This window comes from Thalassophryne amazonica, chromosome 12 (genome assembly GCF_902500255.1).
Source record: "Thalassophryne amazonica chromosome 12, fThaAma1.1, whole genome shotgun sequence".
Classification (NCBI taxonomy): Eukaryota; Metazoa; Chordata; class Actinopteri; order Batrachoidiformes; family Batrachoididae; genus Thalassophryne; species Thalassophryne amazonica.
The window spans coordinates 48303790-48330356 of NC_047114.1; the positions used below are offsets into that span (position 1 = coordinate 48303790).

Here is a 26567-nt window from a genome sequence, read left to right on the forward strand (position 1 = left end):
GTTTCTGACTTGGGGTTAAATGCTTCTTCTGGTGCACAGTACTGAGTGCTCTTCTACTCCACATGAAGGTCATCACTTCTGCAAGACCCTTAAATGGTGTCTCCCTTTATGACGCATGAAGTTTGAAGGGGAAAAAAATGTGATTTACGGACTCTCTCTCTCTCTCTCTCTCTCTCTCTCTGAAGTGGAGGCGCTGCTTGGCTCTGTCAGTGCGCAGCGTTAGTGCGCGCCGGATCACCTGCAGACTGACAGCGTGCGGTGCGCGGAAGATTTTTTTTTTTTTTAGAGCCCAGGAAGAAGAAAAAGGGTTACTCTCCTCCTGTTCCATGGCCTCAAAGGAGAGCACAGCGGCGGGCTTCGCCACGATCAGCAGAGAAATCACAGGTGAGCTCCGTCTGCCACTTTAACGCTCTCGGCGTGGCTGCTGGATGACTTTTTTTGTTGTTGCGTGTTTGCGCTCAGCTGCTCTGATCGGTGCTGTGCGCCTTTCAAACGTTTGATCACTGCAGTGTTGGCGAAAGAAATGAAAGAGTTGATGGTTTTGGAAGATCATTAATCTCCACAACCTGGAGTGTTCACTTTTGGATTTACGCGCGTCGTGGTCCCGTGTGTGTGTTAAGTGTTATAATAATGCTTTCGCATTTATATTTATTTATTTCTTGTTTCCTGCGTGGGCGTCAATCATGTTTTAGGTGACGCCAATTAAGGTGTTAAAGTGGGCGTGGCTCTCTCTGCATCCTGATGATGCTGTTTTTACCAGCTGGAGCTTGAGGCCACGATCACACCTGCCTGTTCACACTCCTGGAGGTGTGTGTGTGTGTGTGTGTGTGTGTGTGGAAAAAAATGAGTTGGGTGGGGGGGTTACTGACCTCTCAATCCCACTCTTTCCACACCCTCCTGTGGGGAGCAGATGCTGATCAGATGAGTAGGTTTGGAGCTGCAGAGTGTATTAAAGCCATTAAAGGATTGGGTCTTAGCCAGATTAATGTCAGTAACTCTGCTTATCTTTGGCTGATCTCTCCTTCGGTCTGTGCTCCTCACACGCCCCAACTCCACTGTATCTGTGGAAAGTGAGAATTATGAGTGTGCAGTGAGGGAGGATGTGATGATTTATCTCTCCATCTGCTCCATTCCGCAAGCACACATTTAGCACAGGTGGCCCTGTGAACGCAGGCCACGAAAATATTGCATCTCCCAGGCATATGTGCGTAGTTGTAGTCCTGAAGTTCGATGTTAGTGTTTATGTGCACAGGGGGATCCGTACGAGGCCCCCTGAGGGCGATGCCACCCCTGGAATGCAATTGGTTTCTCCAAGTCCTGGCAATAATCAGTGGTTCTGTCTGGGCATAAGGCTATGTGGTATATTGTTTGAGTTGAGTGACATCACCAGGAAAGGCAACTTAAGTTTGTTGCGTGAACAGTTTTTCTTACTTCTAGAGGGGGAGAAATGTAAATGACTCAGACAGGGATTGGGGGTGGTGGGGGTGCTCAGCTGATGCCATTCCTGTCCTGTCAAATTTTCTCTTATCTGTTGTAGAAATGGATGCTTTTGACATTTAACACAATCTGAACAGACTGAGTATCAACAGTGGTTCTTTGTAGCATATGTTGATTGATGCTTTGCTTTATTGATTCAGTTAATTGGGCACTGGGCAGCAGCAAGGTGACTTAGTGGTTAGCACTGTTGCATCACAGTAAGAAGGTCATGGGATCACTTCCTATTTGGGGGCTTTCTGTGTGGAGTTTGCATGTTCTCCTTGTGTTTGTGTGAGTTCTCTCCAGGTGCTCCAGCTTCCTCCCACATCCAAAGACATGCAGGTTAGGTGGATTGGAAACTTTAAATTCTCCATAGGTGTGAATGTGTTTGTCTTTCTATATGTGGCCCTGTGAGGGACTGGCATCCTGTCCAAAGTGTACCCTACCTCATGCCCTGTGTCTACTGGGATAGGCTCCAGCCCAACCCCCACCAGACCCTTAAATGGAATAACTACGTAGAGAAACTCGATGGATTGATGACTGGGATACTATTGCATCCTTTGAATTCACAGGATCCCCAAGAAGGGCTCCATCACTATTTTACAGGCAGGAAAGGTTTGCCGCTCATGACTTTGAGGACAGTTCTGTGATGTTTATTACACTGACTTGGTGGATGCCTTGATTGCAGCACTTGAGAAACTGAGTGAACAAGCCAGTTTCTCAAATGATCCAACAAGCAGGTGCTTCAGTGGTGAGGACCTCATCAAGGGACACCCATCTTTCACATGATGGATGGCTACTTTCAAGAGATGAGGGTGGACTGGTTGTATGACTGTTAGCAACCAAGAACCCAAACACCTCTGGTTCTGTAGTATGGTGTTGGCAGTAACATGTGGCACCAGCACATGCTCTGAACAGACTGTTGGATGAAGTATGATCTTGCTTTTTGCTGTAAAGACAACACTAAGATTCACCAGATGATACCGGGTGTATCTGTGAATCATGTCATGATAATCATGTCATGAAGCCTGTACTGAATTGTTTTTTAAATGAGTATGATGATGCCACGACAAGTCAACTACTGAACCAGGAACCTTCTGCACTGAAGCCAAGTGCACTAACCACTTGGCCACCACCCGTGCTGTTACAGCTTTATTCCAAAATTGAGTAAATTCATTTTCCCAGCCCAGAATTCTACTCACAACACCCCATAATGACAACATGAACATTTTTTTAAGTTTTAGCAAATTTATTAAAAATTAAAAACTAAGTAATTGGTAAAATGGTAAATGGACTGCATTTATGTAGCGCTTTTCCATCTGCATTGGACGCTCGAAGTGCTTTACAATTATGCCTCACATTCACCCCAATGTTAGGGTGCTGCCATACAAGGCGCTCACTACACACCGGGAGCAATAGGGGATTAAAGGCCTGGCCCAAGGGCCCTTAGTGATTTTCCAGTCAGGTGGGGATTTGAACCCACCTGACTGGGTTCAAATCCCCACCAATCCACCTGACTGACCAAAGAAATCACATACATAAATATTCACATCCTTTGCTCCATACTTTGATGATGCACCTTTGGTAGTGATTACAGCCACAAGTCTTCTTGAATATGATCCCCCAAACCTGGTGCACCTATCTTTGGGCAGTTTTGCCCATTCCTCTTTGCTGCACCTCTCAAGCTCCATCAGGCTGGATGGGGAGCGTCGGTGCACAGCCATTTTCAGATCTCTCCAAAGATGCTCAATCGGGTTCAGGTCTGGAATCTGGCTGAGCCACTCAAGAACATTCACAAAGTTGTCCTGAAGCCATTCCTTTGATATCTTGGCTGTGTGCTTACGGTCATTTACCTGCTGAATGATGAACCATCGCCCCAGTCTGAGGTCAAAAGTGCTCTGTGGCAGGTTTTCATCCAGGATGTCTCTGTACATTGCTGCATTCATCTTTCCCTCAATCCTGACTAGTCTCCCAGTTCCTGCCGCTGATGAACATCCCCACAGCATGATGCGGCCACCACCATGCTTCACTGTAGGGATGGTGCCTGGTTTCCTCCAAACATGACGCCTGGCATTCATGCTAAAGAGTTCAATCTTTGTCGCATCACACTAGAGTATTTTGTTTCTCATAGTCCAAGAGTCCTTCAGGTGCCTTTTGGCAAACTCCATTTGGGCTGCCATGTGTGGTTCTGTCTGGGCATAAGGTGCCTTTTTAGTTTTTTTTTTTTGTTGTTGTTGTTTTTTAATAAATTTGCAAAAACCTCAAACTTTATCATTATGGGATATTGTGTGTAGAATTTTGAAGAAAAGGCTGTAACATAACAAAATGTGGAAAAAGTGAAGTGGTGTGAATATGTTGGGGTGCACTCTGACCTCTTGCAGAAGAAGCAAACGATTCATAAAATATACAAATAAGAAATGCATAAAATCAATAATTACAATTTATACTATATATGTTTCTTTAGAGTTAAAACGTTCACCACAGATAATCTGTACATAATTAGAAGGAACAGTTATGTAGTTATGTATTGAACTATGATATGATGGGCAACTGAGAAATTTTAAACTTGACCCAGAGAAAGTAAGGTGTAGTTATCCATCTTTTGCATTCTGAGACGCCAACATTTCTTGAGAATGTGGGACATTTTTACTCACTGGGTGCAATGTTGAGAAATGTCAGAATGCAAAAGATTGGAGACCCACTCCCTACTTTCTCTTGGTCTCAATTTGGTCTCAATTCAACTGTTTGACATGTGTCGAAAGATGAAAACAGAGCTTTTTAGTTTTGCTTTTAGAGCTTTGGCCATGTTCAAAATCCCTAAACTGTGCCAGATAAACTCACATTTTACATGACGTAAAAGATGTCCTGGTACACTTTAGGACATTTTTGTAGGTTGTATTATCCTCCTTTCCAAGTCAGCCATCAGCTGTTGTAATGTTCATAGTCTGACTGCATGTCTAGAAATCCATAGGTCAGCCCCATGCTTTTTTAAGTTATTATTCTTGCCACAGTTTACTCCAATTGTGATCAACAAAAGCCGTGCAAAGCAACAGGCGACCACTAGCAGTACCCACTGTGGTGATGTCCATGTTGTTCTTGCCTGCTGTTTCTTAAAAAAACAGATCAGAGTCTCATATTCAGTTGCACATTATTATGACCAATGTGCACATGCGCTGAAACCACACAACGCGAATAGACACACCCTGATCATGACATGTTTTGTCCTTTCGGGTTGTCCTGTGAGATGCGTATTGTTTATTTTTTTCCATCCTTGTTTGTCCATCTGTTCTTTTGACATTGGCCAAAGTGATAATATTTGTGTGTCTGCCCTTACCGTTCACTCAGCCCTGCCCATGGCTCTCTAATATAGTGTCCCTGGAGAAAACCCTTGATTTTGTGTTGGGTTTCTTGCGGTGGCCCCCTTTGCGGTTCAGTGAGCTTGATCGGGGTCATCTGCTGTTGGAGCCTCTGTAGATTTCAGCTGTGCATCTTGTTTGGTTCTATTGAGATGAGCCAGGCAGCTTCTAACTTTCTTTCAGTCTCCGAGGCTAAAAATAGAACACTTTTGAGTCCTCATTCTAGCTTGAGATTGTGTGTGTGTGTGTGTGTGTGTGTGTGTGTGTGTGTGTGTGTGTGTGTGTGTGTGTGTGTCTGCTTGTCCATGCTTGTCTTTGTGGCTTGTCTGTGTGAATGTTCAACTCTGCACATCAGTCTTTGAAGGAATAATCCACTAGTAGTTCCATTTTTAGAATATCAGTGAAAAGATGCTGTGACAGCTGACCATGAGGGAGAGTGTATGTGCACAGTTTGGGATTTATAACCCACACTTAAACATGATTGATTTGGAGAAAATGAAAAAAATAAAATCAAGCCCCAACCTCCAGTGCTGAAAAATGAAGCCCACTTGGAAGTGACAACACTTGCAGTTTCTTGAAGGGATGATACCTTATGTTAAAATCCCAAACTTTACAGCTGAAACAAACATGTTTGCAGCCTGTTTAAAAACAAAATAATAATAATTTTGATCTCAAGAGCTAGTTTCCCTACTTATGACATCTGGGTAGTTCAATAGTAATGGAATTACAATCAGAGCAAAATTTTAATGGAAAGCTAAATTATGGAATGACTTTTGCATCATTGCAATTCCATGACCGTAGAATTGCCCATCTGTTCAGGGGGTGAAATATATATATATATATATATATATATAATCCGTTTAAGGTATTTTAAGCCATAAATAATAAATCCAGTTCTGATTCTAATATGACTTGCTGCATAGTTAATTGTCCTAACAGACCATGTAATAAGTCTGTGCTCCACTATTTAGAATAAAATAAATTACAAACATAGCAAATTTTTGGTGAACATGGTTACTCGAGAACAAATAACAGCAGGTTCATTACATTTGGTATATAGATAACTCATGTGATGACCTCACATGAGTGTACATACGTCTGACCTTGACCAACTTTTCAAGGTCACAGATCAGCCAAGCTAATTATTGATTCAATCTTTCAATTTAATTTGTGAATTCAGCACTGGGTAAACCTATTAACGTCAATCACGTTTTTGTTTGTGGGAGGAAACCGGAGTGCCCCTAGGAAATCCATGTAGACATGGGGAGAACATATAAACTCCACACAGCAAGGACCAGGCGGGACAAAATGAGGTGTGTGTGTGTGTGTGTTCAGGCTTCATTCATCACGTTTGTCTTGTGCCGCCTCTTTATCCATTTATGTGCTGGCCGGCATTTAGCAGAGTCAGATAGTGACATTTGAAACTGCCTCAACTGATCTTCAACCTGCTCTTCATAAAATCTGTGGGGGTGTCAGTCTTGTGGACTTAAACTAAAGTCACATTTCTTAGAGAAAAATCATATGTGTCATCTCCAGAAGATGTCTGTAATTTTCTTTTGTCCACCTTGTAGAAGGATGCAGAGGTTGCATTTATTATAGGAAATCACTCGAATAGCACCATTTATATGGAAGTTTATGGTGTCTTTTCTATGTGTCAGGGTCTGCTGCTCCGGAATCTTTTATGTGTCGACATTATATAACTTCTAACCCTCTTTTATGCTCTTTCTTTTAAACGCTTCTCCACAGAGGGCATCAGGAAAGTGCTGGACAAGCAGGCTGTTAAGCTTGTGCGAGCCATCAAACAAGACACCAGGAGCGGTAAATCAGAGGACAGGATTCTGGTGAGAGATCCAAAACCTTCCAGTTTACTCTTTTTAGCTTTTGTCACAGAATCAGATCAGCTCAAAGAACACTGTTGGCCTGCCACCATTTTTTTCTTATAAATGTTCTCCATATTTTTTGACTTTGTCTATTTTAGGGCACTTTGTAGTTTGTTTGCTTGTTAGTTTGGTTTGCTTTCATGTGATGATATTTCAAAGCAGACCAAACCTTGTATAGAAAACCCACAGATGAGCATGCTGTCACCTCATTGATCACTATGAGATATAGCGGTGAGGTTTGGATCAGGTTAAACATTCTAATATCTGAGCCATTACTTGCCTAGTGTGTTTTAATCTTGATAGGTTATTGTTGTTTGTACTATAGACCAGTGAAAGCTTGTTCTCTGTAAGTACTTCACTTACCATTGCATAGTACCTTATATTTTTGTGGATTCTCATGAACCTTGTAGAACAGGTTTCGCCGAGGCATGTCTGCACTGCATGTCAACCCCACAGTTCAAGCAACAGGATAAGGATCCCAAATCCAAGGGGGCAGCAGAAAAATGTAATGACGCAAACTAGTGGAAAAACTACAGAGACACAGGGAAAAATGCAAAGAGAATATTGCAAACTCAGAGGACTAGAGGTACTGCTTGGTAATAGGAATAACCTGACCATGCTTGAGAGGAAATCTGGGGAATAAGTAGCCTGGTAATTGAGGTGGAGGTGTGACAGGTGCCACGGGTGTCCACAATCAGCAGTTAGCAGTCCACAGTGCCACTGGAAGGAGGAGACAGAGAGAGGGACAGACTCTACCACACACAGAGGAACACAACAAATTGTCTGATTGGTTTGCATTTTCACTACAGGCATGCCGAACCATGTCCCACCTTTTCATTGGTCCCATTGTCTGCTTGTCTGGTCTTCATTACATTTTGAATATATTTTCACAGTTGCCCAAATGAGTAAAACTATTTTTATACCTCATCCAGATGTGGATCCATGGGTTTACTACCGGATCTAGTACCCCCGGATCCGTTGTAGTGGATCCACATTGTGCCAAAATTCTTCCCTTCGGCCATCTTTGTTGGCACAAGTACAATAGTTCTACCAAACATGGATCCCCAATCTTGTGTAACATATAATTTCCAGAAAAATACAGTAACCGGCTGAGGTATGAAAACAAACACCCCTTGTCTGGGGAGCTATAGGAGCAGAGGATCCAGTAAGTTGGGGAAGGCAGCTCAGGTGATGCTCCTCCATCCCAAACTCACTGGAACCGCTCACATTGCTCCCCAGACTCGGGGTGTTTTCTCAATATGTAAATTTGCCACAGTCTCATTAAAATGGACAAAACAGGTCAGCTGTGTAAACATGTACTTTACAGAAATATCACCTTCTTTAAAAAAAAAAAGGACTGTGCAACAGTTCTGCATATGGGACAAAGGCATTTTCAGCCTGTTGGTCCTGCACTTGGGAAGGAACAGTCTGTGGCTGAAGAGGCTCCTCTGGTTGCTGATGATTGTGTGCTGAGGGTGACTGGCTGCATCCATAATGCCCAGCAGTTTGTCAAGTGTTCTGTTCTCTGCCACTATCACCAGAGAGTCCAGCTTCATGCCAACCACAGAGCCAACCCACCTGATCAGTTTGTCCAGCCTGGATGTGCTGCCCTCAGACTGGTAGAACATCCACAGGAATTTCCTGCAGATTTTAAATGACTGCAGCCTCCTCAGGAAGTATAGCCTGATTTGTCCCTTCTTGTATAGGTGGTTGGTGTAGGTTGTCCAGTTTGCTGTCCAGCCACAACCTGAGGTACTAGTAGGAATCCACAGCCTCCACCTCAACTTCCTTCATCAGAACTGGTTGCGGTCTTAGTCTGGACTTCCCAGTGTCAGTGACCATTTCCTTTGACTTTGAGGTGTTGAGCTGTAGATAATTTACGTTGCACCAGGCAGCAAAGTCCCCCTCACTAGGCTCCTGTACTCCTCCTCTCTGTCATATATCATCTTCAACCACTTATCTGAGATTGGGTCGCAGGGATATATTTATGGGCCAGGAAATTTTGTCCATTATAATATAATCACAAGCCGTTGTCTGTATAAAACAGACAAAATCTGTTATATGTATGTTATGGGTTACAGTGAGGAGACGCTGAATGATCCATGGAATCCCAGCACCAATTAGGCTTATGTATTTCCTTCATTAAATGTCTGACCTTGAATTGGGACCTGCCTCATTTAATGACTGGGTCAAAACTTTGTCTGAAAAAATAAACACCTGCCTTAAATAAGTGCCAGGCATTATGTACATTATCTTCTTCTTCTTTGTCTTTCGGCTGTTCCCGTTAGGGGTAGCCACAGCAGATCAATCATTTCCATCTCACCCTGTCCTCTGTATCTTCCTCTGTCACACCAACCACCTGCATGTCCTCCCTCAGCACATCCATAAACCTCCTCTTTGGCCTCCCTCTTCTCCTTCTGCCTGGTGACTCCATCCTCAGCATCCTTCTCCCTGTATACCCTGGGTCCCTTCTCTGCACATGTCCAAACCATCTCAATCTTGCCTCTCTGACTTTGTCTCCAAACTGTCCCACCTGAGCTGTCCCTCTGATATGTTCATTCCTAATCTTGTCCATTCTTGTCACTCCCAAAGAGAATCTCAACATCTTCAGCTCTGCCACCTCCAGCTCTGCCTCCTGTCTTTTTGTTAGTGCCACCGTCTCTAAGCCGTACAACATAGCTGGTCTCACTACTGTCTTATAAACTTTCCCCATCATTCTTGCTGATATTCTTCAGTCACAAATCACTCCTGCCACCTTTCTCCACCCACTCCACCCTGCCTGCACTCTCTTCTTCACCTCTCTACCACACTCTCCATTACTTTGAACAGTTGACCCCAAATATTTAAACTCATCTACTTTCACCACTTCTACTCCTTGTAACTGCACTATTCCACTGGGCTCCCTCCCATTCACACACATGTACTCAGTCTTGCTTCAACTGACTTTCATTCCCCTTCTCTCCAAAGCATATCTCCACCTCTCCAGACTAGACTCAACTTGCTCTCTACTCTCACTACATATCACAATGTCATCTGCAAACATCATAGTCCATGGGGACTCCTGTCTGATCTCATCCGTCAACCTGTCCATCACCACTGCAAACAAGAAAGAACTCAGAGCTGATCTTTGGTGTAATCCCACCTCCACCTTGAATGAGTCTGTCATTCCTACTGCGCATCTCACCGCTGTCACACTATTCTTGCACATGTCCTGCACTACCCTAACATACTTCTCTGCCACTCCAGACTTCCTCATACAATACCACAGCTCTTCTCTTGGCACCCTATCATAAGCTTTTTCTAAGTCCACAAACACACAATGTAACTCTTTCTGCCCTTCTCTGTACTTCTCCAACAGTATTCTCAGAGCAAACATTGCATCTGTAGTGCTCTTTCTCGGCATGAAACCATATTGCTGCTCACAGATCTTCACCTGTTTTCTAAGCCTAGCTTCTACTACTCTTTCCCATAACTTCATGCTGTGGCTGATCAACTTTATGCCTCTGTAGTTACTGCAGCTCTGCACATCACCCTTGTTCTTGAAAATAGGAACCAGCACACTTCATCTCCACTCCTCAGGCATCCTGTCACTTTCCAAGATTTTATTAAACAATCTGGTTAGAAACTCTACTGCCATCTCTCTTAGACATTTCCATGCCTCCACTGGAATGTCATCTGGACCAACTGCCTTTCCACTCTTCATCCTCTTCATAGTAGCCCTGTGTACATTATGTACATTAAAAATTTGGTCAAGTCACTCTTTTGTCTAAGTCAGCTGAAGAGTTGTACATTAAAATCTTAAAGTCTGATGTATGCTTCTCCAGCTCTGGTGTCTGGGAATGATTTAGAATTTCAACCCCTGAGGGGGAGAAATTGAAGGGATCAGATACTATGACCAACATTTGGTAGATTTGACTTAGACTTAGACAACTTTATTAGATTTGGAAGTGATTTACAAGAAATGTTATGGATGTTAATGTAAAGTGAGTCACAGGCTATTGCAATTTCATGCATTGAAAATGCACTTACCCCTGTAGTTAGTCTGCATGACGGCAATGATGGAAAACACTATATTCACTATGGAATCCCCCCCCCCCCCCCCCCCGAATAAATATATCCTCTTAATTAAAATGAGGTGTAATTTTACAGCATGTTACAAAATTAAACTTACATTTTAATGCTTGGAATTTGGTGGAAAATAAATTTTCTCAGTTATGTGAAATTTCAAAGGCCTTGTTGCTTTAAAGTTGTCTTCACTCACCATTTTAATGAATCACAGTGATAAGATAAGTACAACTCCTTCAGTGTTTTGAGCCCTACTCAGAATTTGTTCAGCAGTCACTCCACCATGAAAGAGAGATTTATTATTTCCCAGCAAAATGACACCAGAACAGAATGGCTCAGAGCTTTTACAAAGTAAAATCAATGAAGTGTTTCAACACGTAAAGGATCTTACGAATGAGCAGATTAGGTGTTCTGAGGCACACGCAGCAGCGATGATAATCAGGTTTACGACAGATGCTGCCTTAGCAGAGCTGACCGGACTCGGTGCCACGGCCTGCTGAGTCCATCCTTAGAGTTTATTAGATGTGGCAGGATGACCTTAATGCCACAGGCAGCAGTTTGGTGTGTCCCACTGTATGTCTGACTGTGTGCACGGGGGCGTCACATTTTGTTTTTTTGTATGTGTGGGTTCATGCCAGGGGATGTGTAGGCAGCCTGTGATGTGTTCAAGGATGCTGTGTGACCCAGAGCCACCGCTGTTACTGAGAATGTGCCAGTGAGTCACATTGCTGACTTACTGGTTATTCATTCCGCGCACGTGTGGGCTTATTTGCTCCGTTACCGTTTGTGACCAGAACCGGTGAAATGATTAATCAGTCCTTCTCTCACCCCTCTGTCATTTGGTGTCTTTTGTTTTCTCCATGGGTATCCTCCTTATCCCCTCCCCCTCCATCCATTGACATCTTTACCCCACAGCACTTTTATTTTCGTCATCTTTCTTTGTTTCCTCTGTCCCTCCCTCCTTGTCTGTCCACCTCGATTAGCCTCCTTCTCATCATCATCATCACCCCCACTGTGACTTTCTGTCTCCCTCTCTCCTCCCATCATCGTGCCCTTCCCTCCATCTTTAGTGGAACCTGTAAAAGGGTATGGAGCTCCTCTTTCCATTAGAAGCAATTCAATTAGGTGTCTCCCTTACGATGAGACTTTTTTTTTCCTAAGTGTCCAAATGGACCTTGGCTGCTACGACAGCTCTGAATTCTTTTATAGAGAGAGGGAGTCCAATATGTGCGTTCATCTTCGCTCATTGTCAAGAACTCCCGTGTAAAAGACTGTCTTTCCACGCTAATGGATGGAGATATATATACACACAGAGTGAAGAAATGAAAGTTTGGAAGATGATTTAGATATATTGTTAGGTGGTATGTGTCCGTGTATAGATATGTTACACAGCGCCTACACTCAAAGATTGCATTCTTAAAAGCAATCTGTATTTAGTATCGTAGAAAACAACAATTGATGTTTCTGGATTTTTAAAAAAATTATTTTAATACACACTGTTTTATGTCGTGATGAACCACATTTTGAGTAATGTTTCTGTGAAGGCTCTCAGTTGTCCAGGTGGTTTCCATAGTAGAGAAGCTTGAATCTTTGACTGGACTGGGTTGCTTGACGCGAGGACATTTCTATTCTGTCTGCCAGTGCGTCAAGCAACCCAGTCCAGTCAAAGATTCAAGCTTCTCTACCACATTTTGCGTAGTTGTGAAATCCATTCATCCACTTTCTGAACCTGCTTCTTCCAGTTGAGGGTCACAGGGGGGTGGATCTTATCCCAGCGGTCAGTGGGTGAGAGGTGGGGTTCAGCCTGGACAGGATGCCAGTCAGAGCACCATATAGTAGAAACACAAGCACATTCACACCATCACCCATACCTACGGTCAATATAGACTCAACAATTCACCCAATATGCATGTCTTTGGAACTGGGAGGAAGACAGAGCACTTAGTGCAGCAGATAACTGGAACAATCATGCATATGGTGATAAAAGCATCAAATTCAGCAGAAATACTCCTTAGATACTCCTCTTTTGAAAAAACGATTGGCCACTTGACTTTTCAATCGGTGGTCAGGTAGGGATCAACTGAAGAATTACACAAAGGTCAAAATTAAAAGATGCTCCAGTCATACTGAAAAATATTCCACATTATTTGCCTGATCATAAAGATTCCAAAAAGGTATAGTTTGGACTATCTGTGACGGAATTCTATGGAGTTACGGGATAAAAACAGCAAGAATGGTGGCAAAGGTCAGTTTCATTTTGTCTCCAGTTTTGGTAAAAAGTGATGCAAATTATTGGTTGAGCTAATAGGATTAATAAATGGAAGAGTTTTGACAGTGTTGAATGCTTGGTGTCCAAACTTAAGGTCAAACAAGGTCGACGTCTACTGGATTCTATGATATGTGACATATGTTACCCCATAATGTGATAAGTAAGGATGATACATGGTCCAAACTATTCCTTTTTAAAACTGTTAACTCAACTAGGAATTTGCATCACTTTTTACCAAAATTGGAGCAACTTTAACTTTTGACCCCTGTACAAACGGACACTGACCTTTGTCACCATTCTTGCTGTTTTTATCCCATAACTCCATAGAATTCAGTTACAGAACTTCCAAACCATACCTTTTTGGAATCTTTATGATCAGGCAAATCATGTGGCATAGGTTTCAATATGATTGGAGCATCTTTTAATTTTGACTCCTGTGTAATTCTTCAATTGATCCCTACCTGAGTGCCAACTGAAAATTCAAGTGGCCAATCGTTTTTTTCAAAAGAGGACTGTCTGAGGACTATTTCTTCCGAATTTGATGCTTTTATCACATTTGCAGGATTCTGCTCTAAATATTCTCTTATCTGCTGCACTAACTAGGAGGGAACCCATATGAACACTGGGACAACATGGAAACTCTGCACAGAAAGGACCAGGTGGGATGTGAACCTGAGACGTTCTCCCTGTGAGGCAACAGTCCACCATACTGCCCAGCTGTGAATCAGCCATCTATCCATTTTCTATACCAAGTGTCATGGGGGCCTGCAGACTGTCCCAATAGTCATAGGGCATGAGGCGGGGTACACCCTGGATAGGATGCCAGTCTATCACCACATATAGACAGATAAACACATTCACATCTGCAGGCACACCTACGGTCAATTTAAAGTTTCCAGTCCACCTAACCTGCATGTCTTTGTATGTGGGAGAAAGCCGGAGCACCTGGAGAGAACCCACGCAAACACAAGGAGAACATACAAACACCACACAGAAAGGCCAAAGGTGGGAAGCGATCCAACAACTTTCTTGATGTGAGGCAACAGTACTAACCAGTAATCCACCTTGCTGCCCAGTTGTGAAATCAGCTAGTTTAAAAACAAAAATCCTGAAAATATTTGATTATAGTTCAACATTACTGAGCTGGTATTGGCCGGTAAGCCTAGACTTTCATTAAAGTTGGTCACAGATTCAAAATCTTTACAAGTTTGTCTATGATCAAGTGCCTGTAAATGGAAGAAAAATTAAAGCACTGCTGAGATGCCGTGACACAATTTCAATTTATTTTCATTTATATAGTGCCAAATCACAACAAGGTTGCCTCAAGGCACTTCACACAAGTACGATCTCACCTTACCAACCCCCAGAGCAAGCACACAGGTGACAGTGGTAAGGAAAAACTCCCTCTGAGGAAGAAACCTCAAGCAGACCAGACTCAAAGGGGTGACCCTCTGCTTGGGCCATGCTACAGACACAAATTACAAAACAATTCACAAAATGAACATACAGGAAATACAGGACACAAACATTTCTAGGGGTTGTACCTCAGCAAATTTAAAGGAAGTCTCAAAAAATTTTGCAGCTCCCTTTTATCTTTCGAGTGAGCTAAATAGATGACTTGCAATTGATATAGCTAACAATATAGGTAGCTATAGCAATTATAGCTATGTTATGAAATCTAATTTATACATATTCCACATATTGGCACATATTAGCAGAATATGTCAGTCCAAAGAATCCTATTGTGTTGCTTGAATGTCTTTTGGTGTGGGGGAGCAAACTGCAACAACAGCAACACTTTGGGTTTTTGTTTGTTTTTTATTTTTCCCTGTTCACCACCACAATGATGAGTCAAGAAATGACAAGAAACAATTTCTTTCTTTCAATTTCAAGTTGCATCCCTCATGAATACAGAATCATCCCTGGTTCTCAAGACCAGGCACCTAAGTGGCTTTACTCTACTCTTTTCTACTCTCCTATTTTACTCTTCCTTTTTAGATATTTAGATATACCTTTATATACTGGCATAGTTCCACCTTAGAATTGAAATATAATATATAAGATATACCTTACTGAATTTTCATGCATGTTGACATTGCATTGATAGATGTGATGCAATTAATTGTGTAGCCCTAGTGGTGTGTGTGTCTGTGTGTGGGGGTGACCTTGCTCATAGATCTCCTTACATTTGATTATATGAACAGTGGTTTACAACTGAATAAACCTCTCTTCAGTAGAGGTGGGCGGATCGATCCTGATATCGATACCAACGCTGGTATTGATACTGAACGATCCTCGTGTAAAAAGATCGATACTCAAGGTTTTTTTTTCTCCCCCAAGCACTGACTGCTGCACACGCAGATTCATCAAAGTCTACTCTCTGCGCTGTGTCACACAACACGGAGCAGTGCATCCTTGTATTGTGGTTTGTCATCTCTGTACCTCAGGAGATTTTAAGTTGTGTTGAGTGATATTTTTTTTAAACAAAAATGTTGATTGTGTGTCGAAATTCTGTCCTAGGTCTTTTGGATCCATTGGATCAATCAACCTTAAATATGAAAAAGTATCGGTATCAATCTCAGCGATACTGGGCCTGTATTTACTTGGTATCGGATCAATACCAAAATTCCCGGTATCGCCCACCTCTACTCTTCAGTAATACAGGAAGGGATCAATTCTCATGTATAGGAAGTTGGAAAATCTTAACTTTTGCGTTTTTTTTTAATTATCAAAATACTTTTTTTTTCCCACATCTGTCATTTAAATGGACTAATCATCATAGTTCTGTTGTGTTTGTTACTTCATGAGTGTGTTTCTTTTTTTTTAATGACAATTTTAAGGTCTTTCTTCTAATTTACTTCTGAAGTGCAGTTTTAAAAATAATTTGCATAAGAATGTATGTTCAGAAAAGGCCGACATTCTTTTTTGTTTTGTTGTTTTTTTTTTTTAAAACCTTAGTCATCTCTTTCATGCATTTCTCCCCTTCACAGTTGAAGCAGATTTAGCAGGTTAAATCTGTACACTTCTACAGCTTTCATCTTCACCAGCTTGTTTGTGGAATGAAGACTTTTTTTTTTCCTCTTCAGCATTATGTACAAAGTGTGTATAGAGTATTGTAGAAAGTCTTTGTTCACCTTGCCCTTCCTTTGTTTTTGCCCCTTTTCCCCCTCAGGAGACTGCTGGTATGTAGCTGTCTGTGCATGTTGACTGTACCAGCCATCATGCTGTCAACACACGCGCGCGCACACACACACACACACACACACACACATTGTCTCAGCCAGACACGACCAGGATTCAGCTCAGCGTGATGTCCAAACAGCACCCAGGGCGAGGTGTTGAGAAGCATCACCGCGCATGTTTCCACTGGCTGTACACCCGCCCACGTGCACGCAGTTGAACTTGTGCAACAGAAGTCTTGCACGTACACATTGGAACAGCCGTTATTAGATCGCCGCGTTTGAAGATTAGAAGCATCTCTGTAAACAAAGCATTTTCAAAGGTGGAGAGGGAGGCGAGCGAGGAGTGGGCGGATATGAGAGAAGGGAGGAGACGAGGGAGGCAGTGAGGGGAAAGGAAATCTCTGATGCGCTGCACTGCCCCAGTTGCCTATTTGGCTTTTCCACCACTTATTTATTCTGATTGGTTGCTCTTCTTTTATCCTCTGACTCTGAGGTTCCGTCCCCGCTGCTGGATGATGGGCCTGTTAGTGAATGAGATTATCCATGTGGAACAGTCCTCAACACATTTGGAACAATTAGCTGCTCCTTTCTGCTCAGGTCCTGCGCTTACACGTGGGTCCCGAGTCCACGCTGCAGTTAACGAGTGGGCTGTGGTTTGGAGATCAGTGGGTGTCTCGGTTTGTGTTTTGCAACATGCTGTTATGAACAATCCTTGTGGGTGTGTGGATGCTGATAATGAGTTTCTGTATAAGCAATAGGAATTTGCATTATTTGTGACAACAAAGTGCAAGTATAACTGGGTTCTGTTTTCACATATGGTTCAAAAAACTGCCTCAGAATTGTGCAGCAAATTGCTGTAATACACCTATTAATGTTCATAGTTTGTCCAAAGCTGATCTTCAAGCTACCTTGTGTGGGATTTAAGGGTGTTTGTTAGTGAAGAGAGAGTTAACAGTTATAACACACCAACAGTTGAAGTTTCTTGGGCGTATCATTAGAGAGGAAGAATTACAAAATGGGAAAAACTGAAGGAAAGATAAGTAGAGGCTGGCAGAGACGGACCTGTTGTAACATCATTAGCGGATGGCTGCAAGAAAATCCATGCAGAATTCTACAAATGGCAAGAGACAGACGTCTGTGGAAAAATAAATACATGAACATCCAAAATGAACGTGTGTGTGTGTGTGTGAGACAGAGCGAGAGATCAGCATAAATGGAATACAGCATTCATAACAGCATACTACTGGTGGTTGGCACTCACTGCGATATTGTATCACTTCCTGTTCCGGAGCACAGCGGTGTTTTTCTGTATCTGTTAGCTGTTTAATCTGCGCAGTTAGATTGATCTAGTTAACTAGATAACGATTTGTTTCACGGTGTAATCTTCACGTGCCTTAACTAAAGCACTCCCTCCGCTGAATCACCTCTAAATTATTTACACATTATTCACTTTGTGTGTTTTTACGAATCTGCTAGCTTAGCGCAGCTACTAGCGCTTAGCCAATTTAGCATGGCGGCTTCTCCTGTCTTTTCTGCTCTGGGTGTGAAATGTTTAGTTATTCCTCGGCCTCCTTTAGCAGTAATGGTACTTGTAATAAGTGTAGCTTATTCGTAGCTTTAGAGGCCAGGCTGGGCGAATTGGAGACTCGGCTCCGCACAGTGGAAAATTCTACAGCTAGCCAGGCCCCTGTAGTTGGTGCGGACCAAGGTAGCTTAGCCGCCGTTAGTTTCCCTCTGGCAGATCCCGAGCAGCCGGGAAAGCAGGCCGACTGGGTGACTGTGAGGAGGAAGCGTAGCCCTAAACAGAAGCCCCGTGTACACCGCCAACCCGTTCACATTTCTAACCGTTTTTCCCCACTCGACGACACACCCGCCAAGGATCAAACTCTGGTTATTGGCGACTCTGTTTTGCGAAATGTGAAGTTAGCGACACCAGCAACCATAGTCAATTGTCTTCCGGGGGCCAGAGCAGGCGACATTGAAGGAAATTTGAAACTGCTGGCTAAGGCTAAGCGTAAATTTGGTAAGATTGTAATTCACGTCGGCAGTAATGACACCCGGTTACGCCAATCGGAGGTCACTAAAATTAACATTGAATCGGTGTGTAACTTTGCAAAAACAATGTCGGACTCTGTAGTTTTCTCTGGGCCCCTCCCCAATCGGGAGTGACATGTTTAGCCGCATGTTCTCCTTGAATTGTTGGCTGTCTGAGTGGCCTCCAAAAAATGAGGTGGGCTTCATAGATAATTGGCAAAGCTTCTGGGGAAAACCTGGTCTTGTTAGGAGAGACGGCATCCATCCCACTTTGGATGGAGCAGCTCTCATTTCTAGAAATCTGGCCAATTTTCTTAAATCCTCCAAACCGTGACTATCCAGGGTTGGGACCAGGAAGCAGAGTTGTAGTCTTACACACCTCTCTGCAGCTTCTCTCCAACTGCCATCCCCTCATTACCCCATCCCCGTAGAGACGGTGCCTGCTCCCAGACCACCAATAACCAGCAAAAATCTATTTAAGCATAAAAATTCAAAAAGAAAAAATAATATAGCACCTTCAACTGCACCACAGACTAAAACAGTTAAATGTGGTCTATTAAACATTAGGTCTCTCTCTTCTAAGTCCCTGTTAGTAAATGATATAATAATGGATCAACATATTGATTTATTCTGCCTTACAGAAACCTGGTTACAGCAGGATGAATATGTTAGTTTAAATGAGTCAACACCCCCGAGTCACACTAACTGCCAGAACGCTCGTAGCACGGGCCGAGGCGGAGGATTAGCAGCAATCTTCCATTCCAGCTTATTAATTAATCAAAAACCCAGACAGAGCTTTAATTCATTTGAAAGCTTGACTCTTAGTCTTGTCCATCCAAATTGGAAATCCCAAAAAAACAGTTTTATTTGTTATTATCTATCGTCCACCTGGTCGTTACTGTGAGTTTCTCTGTGAATTTTCAGACCTTTTGTCTGACTTGGTGCTTAGCTCAGATAAGATAATTATAGTGGGCGATTTTAACATCCACACAGATGCTGAGAATGACAGCCTCAACACTGCATTTAATCTATTATTAGACTCAATTGGCTTTGCTCAAAATGTAAATGAGTCCACCCACCACTTTAATCATATCTTAGATCTTGTTCTGACTTATGGTATGGAAATTGAAGACTTAACAGTATTCCCTGAAAACTCCCTTCTGTCTGATCATTTCTTAATAACATTTACATTTACTCTGATGGACTACCCAGCAGTGGGGAATAAGTTTCATTACACTAGAAGTCTTTCAGAAAGCGCTGTAACTAGGTTTAAGGATATGATTCCTTCTTTATGTTCTCTAATGCCATATACCAACACAGTGCAGAGTAGCTACCTAAACTCTGTAAGTGAGATAGAGTATCTCGTCAGTAGTTTTACATCCTCATTGAAGACAACTTTGGATGCTGTAGCTCCTCTGAAAAAGAGAGCTTTAAATCAGAAGTGCCTGACTCCGTGGTATAACTCACAAACTCGCAGCTTAAAGCAGATAACCCGTAGGTTTAGAGAGGAAATGGCATCTCACTAATTTAGAAGATCTTCACTTAGCCTGGAAAAAGAGTCTGTTGCTCTATAAAAAAAAGCCCTCCGTAAAGCTAGGACAGCTTACTACTCATCACTAATTGAAGAAAATAAGAACAACCCCAGGTTTCTTTTCAGCACTGTAGCCAGGCTGACAAAGAGTCAGAGCTCTATTGAGCCGAGTATTCCTTTAACTTTAACTAGTAATGACTTCATGACTTGGTTTGCTAATAAAATTTTAACTATTAGAGAAAAAATTACTCATAACCATCCCAAAGACATATCATTATCTTTGGCTGCTTTCAGTGATGCCGGTATTTGGTTAGACTCTTTCTCTCCGATTGCTCTGTCTGAGTTATTTTCATTAGTTACTTCATCCAAACCATCAACATGTCTATTAGACCCCATTCCTACCAGGCTGCTCAAGGAAGCCCTACCATTATTTAATGCTTCGATCTTACATATGATCAATCTATCTTTATTAGTTGGCTATGTACCACAGGCTTTTAAGGTAGCAGTAATTAAACCATTACTTAAAAAGCCATCACTTGACCCAGCTATCTTAGCTAATTATAGGCCGATCTCCAACCTTCCTTTTCTCTCAAAAATTCTTGAAAGGGTAGTTGTAAAACAGCTAACTGATCATCTGCAGAGGAATGGTCTATTTGAAGAGTTTCAGTCAGGTTTTAGAATTCATCATAGTACAGAAACAGCATTAGTGAAGGTTACAAATGATCTTCTTATGGCCTCAGACAGTTGGCTCATATTTGTGCTTGTTCTGTTAGACTTCAGTGCTGCTTTTGATACTGTTGACCATAAAATTTTATTACAGAGATTAGAGCATGCCATAGGTATTAAAGGCACTGCGCTGCGGTGGTTTGATTCATATTTATCTAATAGATTACAATTTGTTCATGTAAATGGGGAATCTTCTTCATAGACTAAGGTTAATTATGGAGTTCCACAAGGTTCTGTGCTAGGACCAATTTTATTCACTTTATACATGCTTCCCTTAGGCAGTATTATTAGACGGCATTGCTTTAATTTTCATTGTTACGCAGATTATACCCAGCTTTATCTATCCATGAAGCCAGAGGACACACACCAATTAGCTAAACTGCAGGATTGTCTTACAGACATAAAGACATGGATGACCTCTAATTTCCTGCTTTTAAACTCAGATAAAACTGAAGTTATTGTACTTGGCCCCACAAATCTTAGAAACATGGTGTCTAACCAGATCCTTACTCTGGATGGCATTACCCTGACCTCTAGTAATACTGTGAGAAATCTTGGAGTCATTTTTGATCAGGATATGTCATTCAATGCGCATATTAAACAAATATGTAGGACTGCTTTTTTGCAATTACGCAATATCTCTAAAATTAGAAAGGTCTTGTCTCAGAGTGATGCTGAAAAACTAATTCATGCATTTATTTCCTCTAGGCTGGACTATTGTAATTCATTATTATCAGGTTGTCCTAAAAGTTCCCTGAAAAGCCTTCAGTTAATTCAAAATGCTGCAGCTAGAGTACTAACGGGGACTAGAAGGAGAGAGCATATCTCACCCATATTGGCCTCTCTTCATTGGCTTCCTGTTAATTCTAGAATAGAATTTAAAATTCTTCTTCTTACTTATAAGGTTTTGAATAATCAGGTCCCATCTTATCTTAGGGACCTCATAGTACCATATCACCCCAATAGAGCGCTTCACTCTCAGACTGCACACTTACTTGTAGTTCCTAGGGTTTGTAAGAGTAGAATGGGAGGCAGAGCCTTCAGCTTTCAGGCTCCTCTCCTGTGGAACAAGCTCCCAATTCAGATCAGGGAGACAGCCACCCTCTGTACTTTTTAAGATTAGGCTTAAAACTTTCCTTTTTGCTAAAGCTTATAGTTAGGGCTGGATCAGGTGACCCTGAACCATCCCTTAGTTATGCTGCTATAGACTTAGACTGCTGGGGGGTTCCCATGATGCACTGAGTGTTTCTTTCTCCTTTTGCTCTGTATGCACCACTCTGCATTTAATCATTAGTGATTGATCTCTCTCCCCTCCACAGCATGTCTTTTTCCTGGTTCTCTCCTTCAGCCCCAACCAGTCCCAGCAGAAGACTGCCCCTCCCTGAGCCTGGTTCTGCTGGAGGTTTCTTCCTGTTAAAAGGGAGTTTTTCCTTCCCACTGTCGCCAAGTGCTTGCTCACAGGGGGTCGTTTTGACCGTTGGGGTTTTTACGTAATTATTGTATGGCCTTGCCTTACAATATAAAGCGCCTTGGGGCAAGTGTTTGTTGTGATTTGGCGCTATATAAATAAAATTGATTGATTGAATTGATTGACCCTATCGGCCCTTTCTGGAATAATTTGGACACCACTGGTTTAGACACATGCGCCTGTTCTGTGGAACAATTTGTCTGCACACATAAAACAGTCTCATTCTCTAGAGTTAGTCAAGTCTAGATTAAAGACTCATCTGATTTCCCTTTCATATTGCATATGTGCATTGTATCCTACCATTTGTCCTTTCCTTTTAAACTGTGTCATTGTCAATAGAGCAAGGCTCAGCCTCACTATATTCTATATTCTGGGTCCATTACTGAAGCAGATGGCTAGTTGCCAGCGATCACATTAGTAACCTCTGTGCTTCTCTGTTGGTTCCCAGACAGCAAATAGATCCGGGCCGGATGTAGTCCAACATCTGGTACCAATCCTGAAAACAGATCCGGTCCAGACAGCTTTTGCACCCTGGCCCAGATCCGGCACAGCTCCGCTTTACAGTTCTGGAACAGATCCGGACCAGATCTGAACTGGATCCGCGAAAGACCAACCGTTTACAGACCATATCTGGCACGGATCTGGGGTAGATGTGGACCACATCACAGCACCGTGGCAGGAACAAGTTTTACAGGGGTTAGTTCTGTGGATCCGAGGAAACTGATTTGTATCTATAACACACAGATCAGTGTCCCTGGACTTATAAAACTTGATTGTCGTAAAGAAACAAACCGCTTTGCAATAAGCATTTAAAAAAGCCTCAGTGACAATCACGATTACAGAGTACAGAGTTTACAACCACTAATGGATAGTTTCTACCGAGTGCAAATAAAATTGCTTATCGTTATGCCCCATGTTCCTGCCACGGTGCTGTGGCATGGTGCATGTGATTTGGCGCTATATAAATAAAATTGATTTGATTTGATAACGTCTTGTTCATTACTGTAGAATTACCTGCAGCAATGAACCTATGGGGTTTCATGAGCTGAGATCGAGTCCTTCATACTTGCATGGTAGCAGCCCCTGCATGGAGGTCAACATGCTGTACTGCCGCGTTAGTACAGTAGCCCAGAAGAGACACATGTACTCCATCTTTTGCATTTTGCAAGATGGCTAGAAGGTTGAAGAAAGAAGAAAAGCAATCAGTGGTTGCTCCACCATCTACTATACAAGGGCCAATTAAGAAGTCTTTAGCCTGACCTAGAAAAAGCAGGGCATGGTTCTCGATCGTTTGCATTCCGAAAAACCAACAATTTTTGAGAAGGTGTGAAATTTTGACTCACTGGGTGCAATGTAGAGAAATGTTGGTTTCTCGGAATGCACAAGGTACGTAGGCATGCCCAACTTCTGGGTTACAGTCAAAACGTCTGTCACCACCCGTACTGTCTACTGGTTGCTGAAGTACAAAAACCTTCATTATTGTGTCTTTGTTTTGTTTGTGAAAACTTTGTAACTAATAGAATGGCCCAAGCAGTGGGCCACCCTTCTGAGTCTGGTCTGCTTGAGGTTTCTTCCTCAAATTTGCCACAGGGAGTTTTTCCTTACCACAGTTGACTGTGTGCTTGTTGGGGGTTGTAAAGTTAGACCATACCCGTGGGAACTGCCTTCAGGTAGCTTTGTTGCAGTTTGGTGTTTTATAAATAAATTGAATTGAAATAGATAGTTATACATATTGCTTATCACAAAAGAAGGCAAGGCAGTAAAACTCCAAGGATTACTCAACAATTAAATTAATTGACAACTATTTTGGTAATCAATTTGAGTCTTTGTTTACTTCTCGTGGAAGTAAACTGAACATATGAGTTGTGGACTAAACAAGACATTTGAAGGCATTAACATAGTGTCTGGGAAACACTGATCATGTTTTTATACTTCATGGACATTACAACTAATTCATTAATCAAACAATTATTTTTGCAATTAATTGCTTAATAAAATACTTGTTACATGCAGCCCTACATGGGGAAAAATAATCTTTGTCTCCACAGAAGCGAAAATGTGAAGGGCAACACAGTTGTTGCTAGGGATGACGGAATCCACTCTGAAACCTTACGAATAGATGGCACTAAATTATGCACACTGTAGCTTTAACGATTGGTGTCGCCATCAACCTGGCCTTTTTGTAGGGGACCAATGTCGGTGTTGCCGACCAAACGATCCCCTCTAAAAATCGGTTCTCCCTGCCTTCACTGCGCATGCAGAATTTCAGAGCATCGGCAGCAATTCACTGATTATCACCTTGTTTCTGCTTAAAACTGCACTCCATTCATCATCTATCATTTCCGCATAAATCCATTCATTTCCACATAAATTCAGTATTATTTCATAATAAAAGATGGGGGAGCAATCAAAGCGCCAGAGCAGTACCTCTGAGTCTGACTCTCTACACCCAAAGAGATCAAAGGGATTAATGTGATTATTAACCATCAGATGACAAAGTAAAACCTCTTAAGTCATTCTAAAGTCAGTTTTAAACAGAAATGACGCGATAATCACTGAATCGCTGCTGACACTCCGAAATGACTCGTGCACAGCAGCACGTCAGACTCAACTGTGCTGCTGTTGCACTCTGATCGCTGACATAAGGACATAATGCTGAATTTATGTGGAAATGATTGTTGTGCAAAAGCTTCAGATATCTGTCAAGAGATGGATGATGACTGGAGTGCAGTTTGAAGCAGAAACGAGGTGATAATCAGTGAATTGATGCTGACGCTTTAAAATGACGCATGCACAGTTAAGGCAGAGGGGACTGATTTTTAGGGGGGAAGCATTCGGTCACCATCACCGGCTTCAAGAATTCTGATTCTTGGTTTGCTTACTTGGTACTTTATTGGGTATAATTAGCTTGTTTTGCATTTTTAAAATGCTGCCCAATTCATAACATGGAGAGCAATATGAGGAAAGTTGCTTTTGCATCTTCATTTCTCAAGTGCAGTGCCTCTTCAAAGCTTCTGCAGTAGAAACAAGCATAACTTCAGTGTTTTGAGCCTGATTGAAATAAAGTTCATTCTGAGCACGCAAGTGAGGGAGAAAGATGACTGCTGCTGATTGTAGTATAGTTGGGAGAGTAAAAAACAAAACAAAACAAATACTAGTAAATGAGTGTGCTTGTTTTGTGTCCGCATCTGAACACTGTAGTAAGCCTGTTTTACATTACAGAAATGTAACCAGGCTTCCAAAAATGCTTGAGTGTAGACTGTTTGCTTCTGATTCCAGGTGGGCTTATCTCGCACCAAGTGGAGCGCACTGAGAAATTTTGCAGTGCACAGTATGCATAACCATTTGATGGAACATGTGAATGCTGAACATTTCCTTAACAATGAGTTTATGAGGATGTTTGTGTGTCACCCGTCAGTTTGTTCTGAGGAAAGTGCTCAAATTCACACTGCACATTAAAAACTCCATAATTGGCATGATGCATCTGTTGGGTCCATTATATAATTATAACCCCCGAGGGCACAGAAAATGTTGATGCATGAACATGAAATTTCAGTATTGTGATTATAAGTGAAGTATGACTATATCAAGTCATGGGAGTCACAAAGTAGTTCAGAATTTTTATAACATTTGAAATTTTGAAGTTCCTGACAGTTACTTTTTGTCCTGGACCAAGCAGGATTTTGGTACCATTTAAGAGGACTAAACAGCATTTACAACCCAGCCTCAGTCTACCATGGCTGGCACAAAAATATATGATGGCTATCCCAGGGTGGGAGCTATAGCCAAGTGGGGGCCAATGAAGAATTACACAGGGGTCAAAATTGAAAAATGTTTGTCACATTGAAAAGTATTCCACATTGTCTGATAGTAAAGATTCCAGAAAAGGTATAGTTGATACTAGCTATGACCAACTATTATGGGGTAAAAACAGCAAAAATGGTGGCAAAGGCCAATTTCAGTTTGTACAGGAATCAAAAGTTAAATTTGTTCTAGTTGATATAAGAAAGTGATGCAAATTATTGGTTGAGATAATTTGGTTTAAAAACTAATAGTTTCCACCATCTGCCGTGCATAGTCATTTTGTTACAGAGCAATCAATGTCACAGAATCCAACAGATGTTGGAGACCAAGCATTCAACACTGTCAAAGTGGTTCCATTTGTTCATCCTATTAGGTGTTTTTACCCAATAACTCCATAACATTTCGTCAAAGATACCCCAAACTATACCTTTTCAATATAAATAGAGCATTTTTTTTTATTTTGACTTTTGTGTAGTTCTTCATTGACCCAACTTGGCTATAGCTACCACCTTGGGATGTCATCATACATTTCTTTGCCACCCATGGTAGACTGAGGCTGGATTGTAAGTGTTGTTTAGTCCCCTTACATGGCACTGATTAGGTCAAAACTGACTGACACATGGACTTTTTGACATTGCTCACAACAAGTCATCCAATCTGTATCCACGCCAACACAGAACCTTAGGTCCTGTATTGTAACCAGGACTAAAGGCATTAACCAGTGATGAAAGGCAACAACTACTAGATGGCCTTGGTATACAGTGCATCCAGAAAGT

The 26567-nt window shown here is 42.0% G+C and overlaps 1 protein-coding gene and 1 long non-coding RNA gene across 2 annotated transcripts in view; both read left to right on the plus strand.

Moving 5' to 3' along the window:
- Positions 1-202: 202 nt before the first annotated feature.
- carmil3 (capping protein regulator and myosin 1 linker 3) overlaps positions 203-26567 on the plus strand; it is a 253784-nt gene continuing 227419 nt past the window's right edge. Inside the window, exons 1-2 of the mRNA XM_034182575.1 lie at positions 203-384; positions 6579-6673. Coding sequence (XP_034038466.1) covers positions 327-384; positions 6579-6673 — 153 coding nt within the window. The 5' untranslated portion in view covers positions 203-326. The remainder of the gene's footprint in view (positions 385-6578; positions 6674-26567) is intronic.
- On the plus strand, positions 21089-25757 carry LOC117521600. Its single transcript, XR_004563991.1, has 3 exons — positions 21089-21098; positions 22732-22737; positions 25642-25757. It is a non-coding gene; the product is annotated as an uncharacterized LOC117521600 (long non-coding RNA).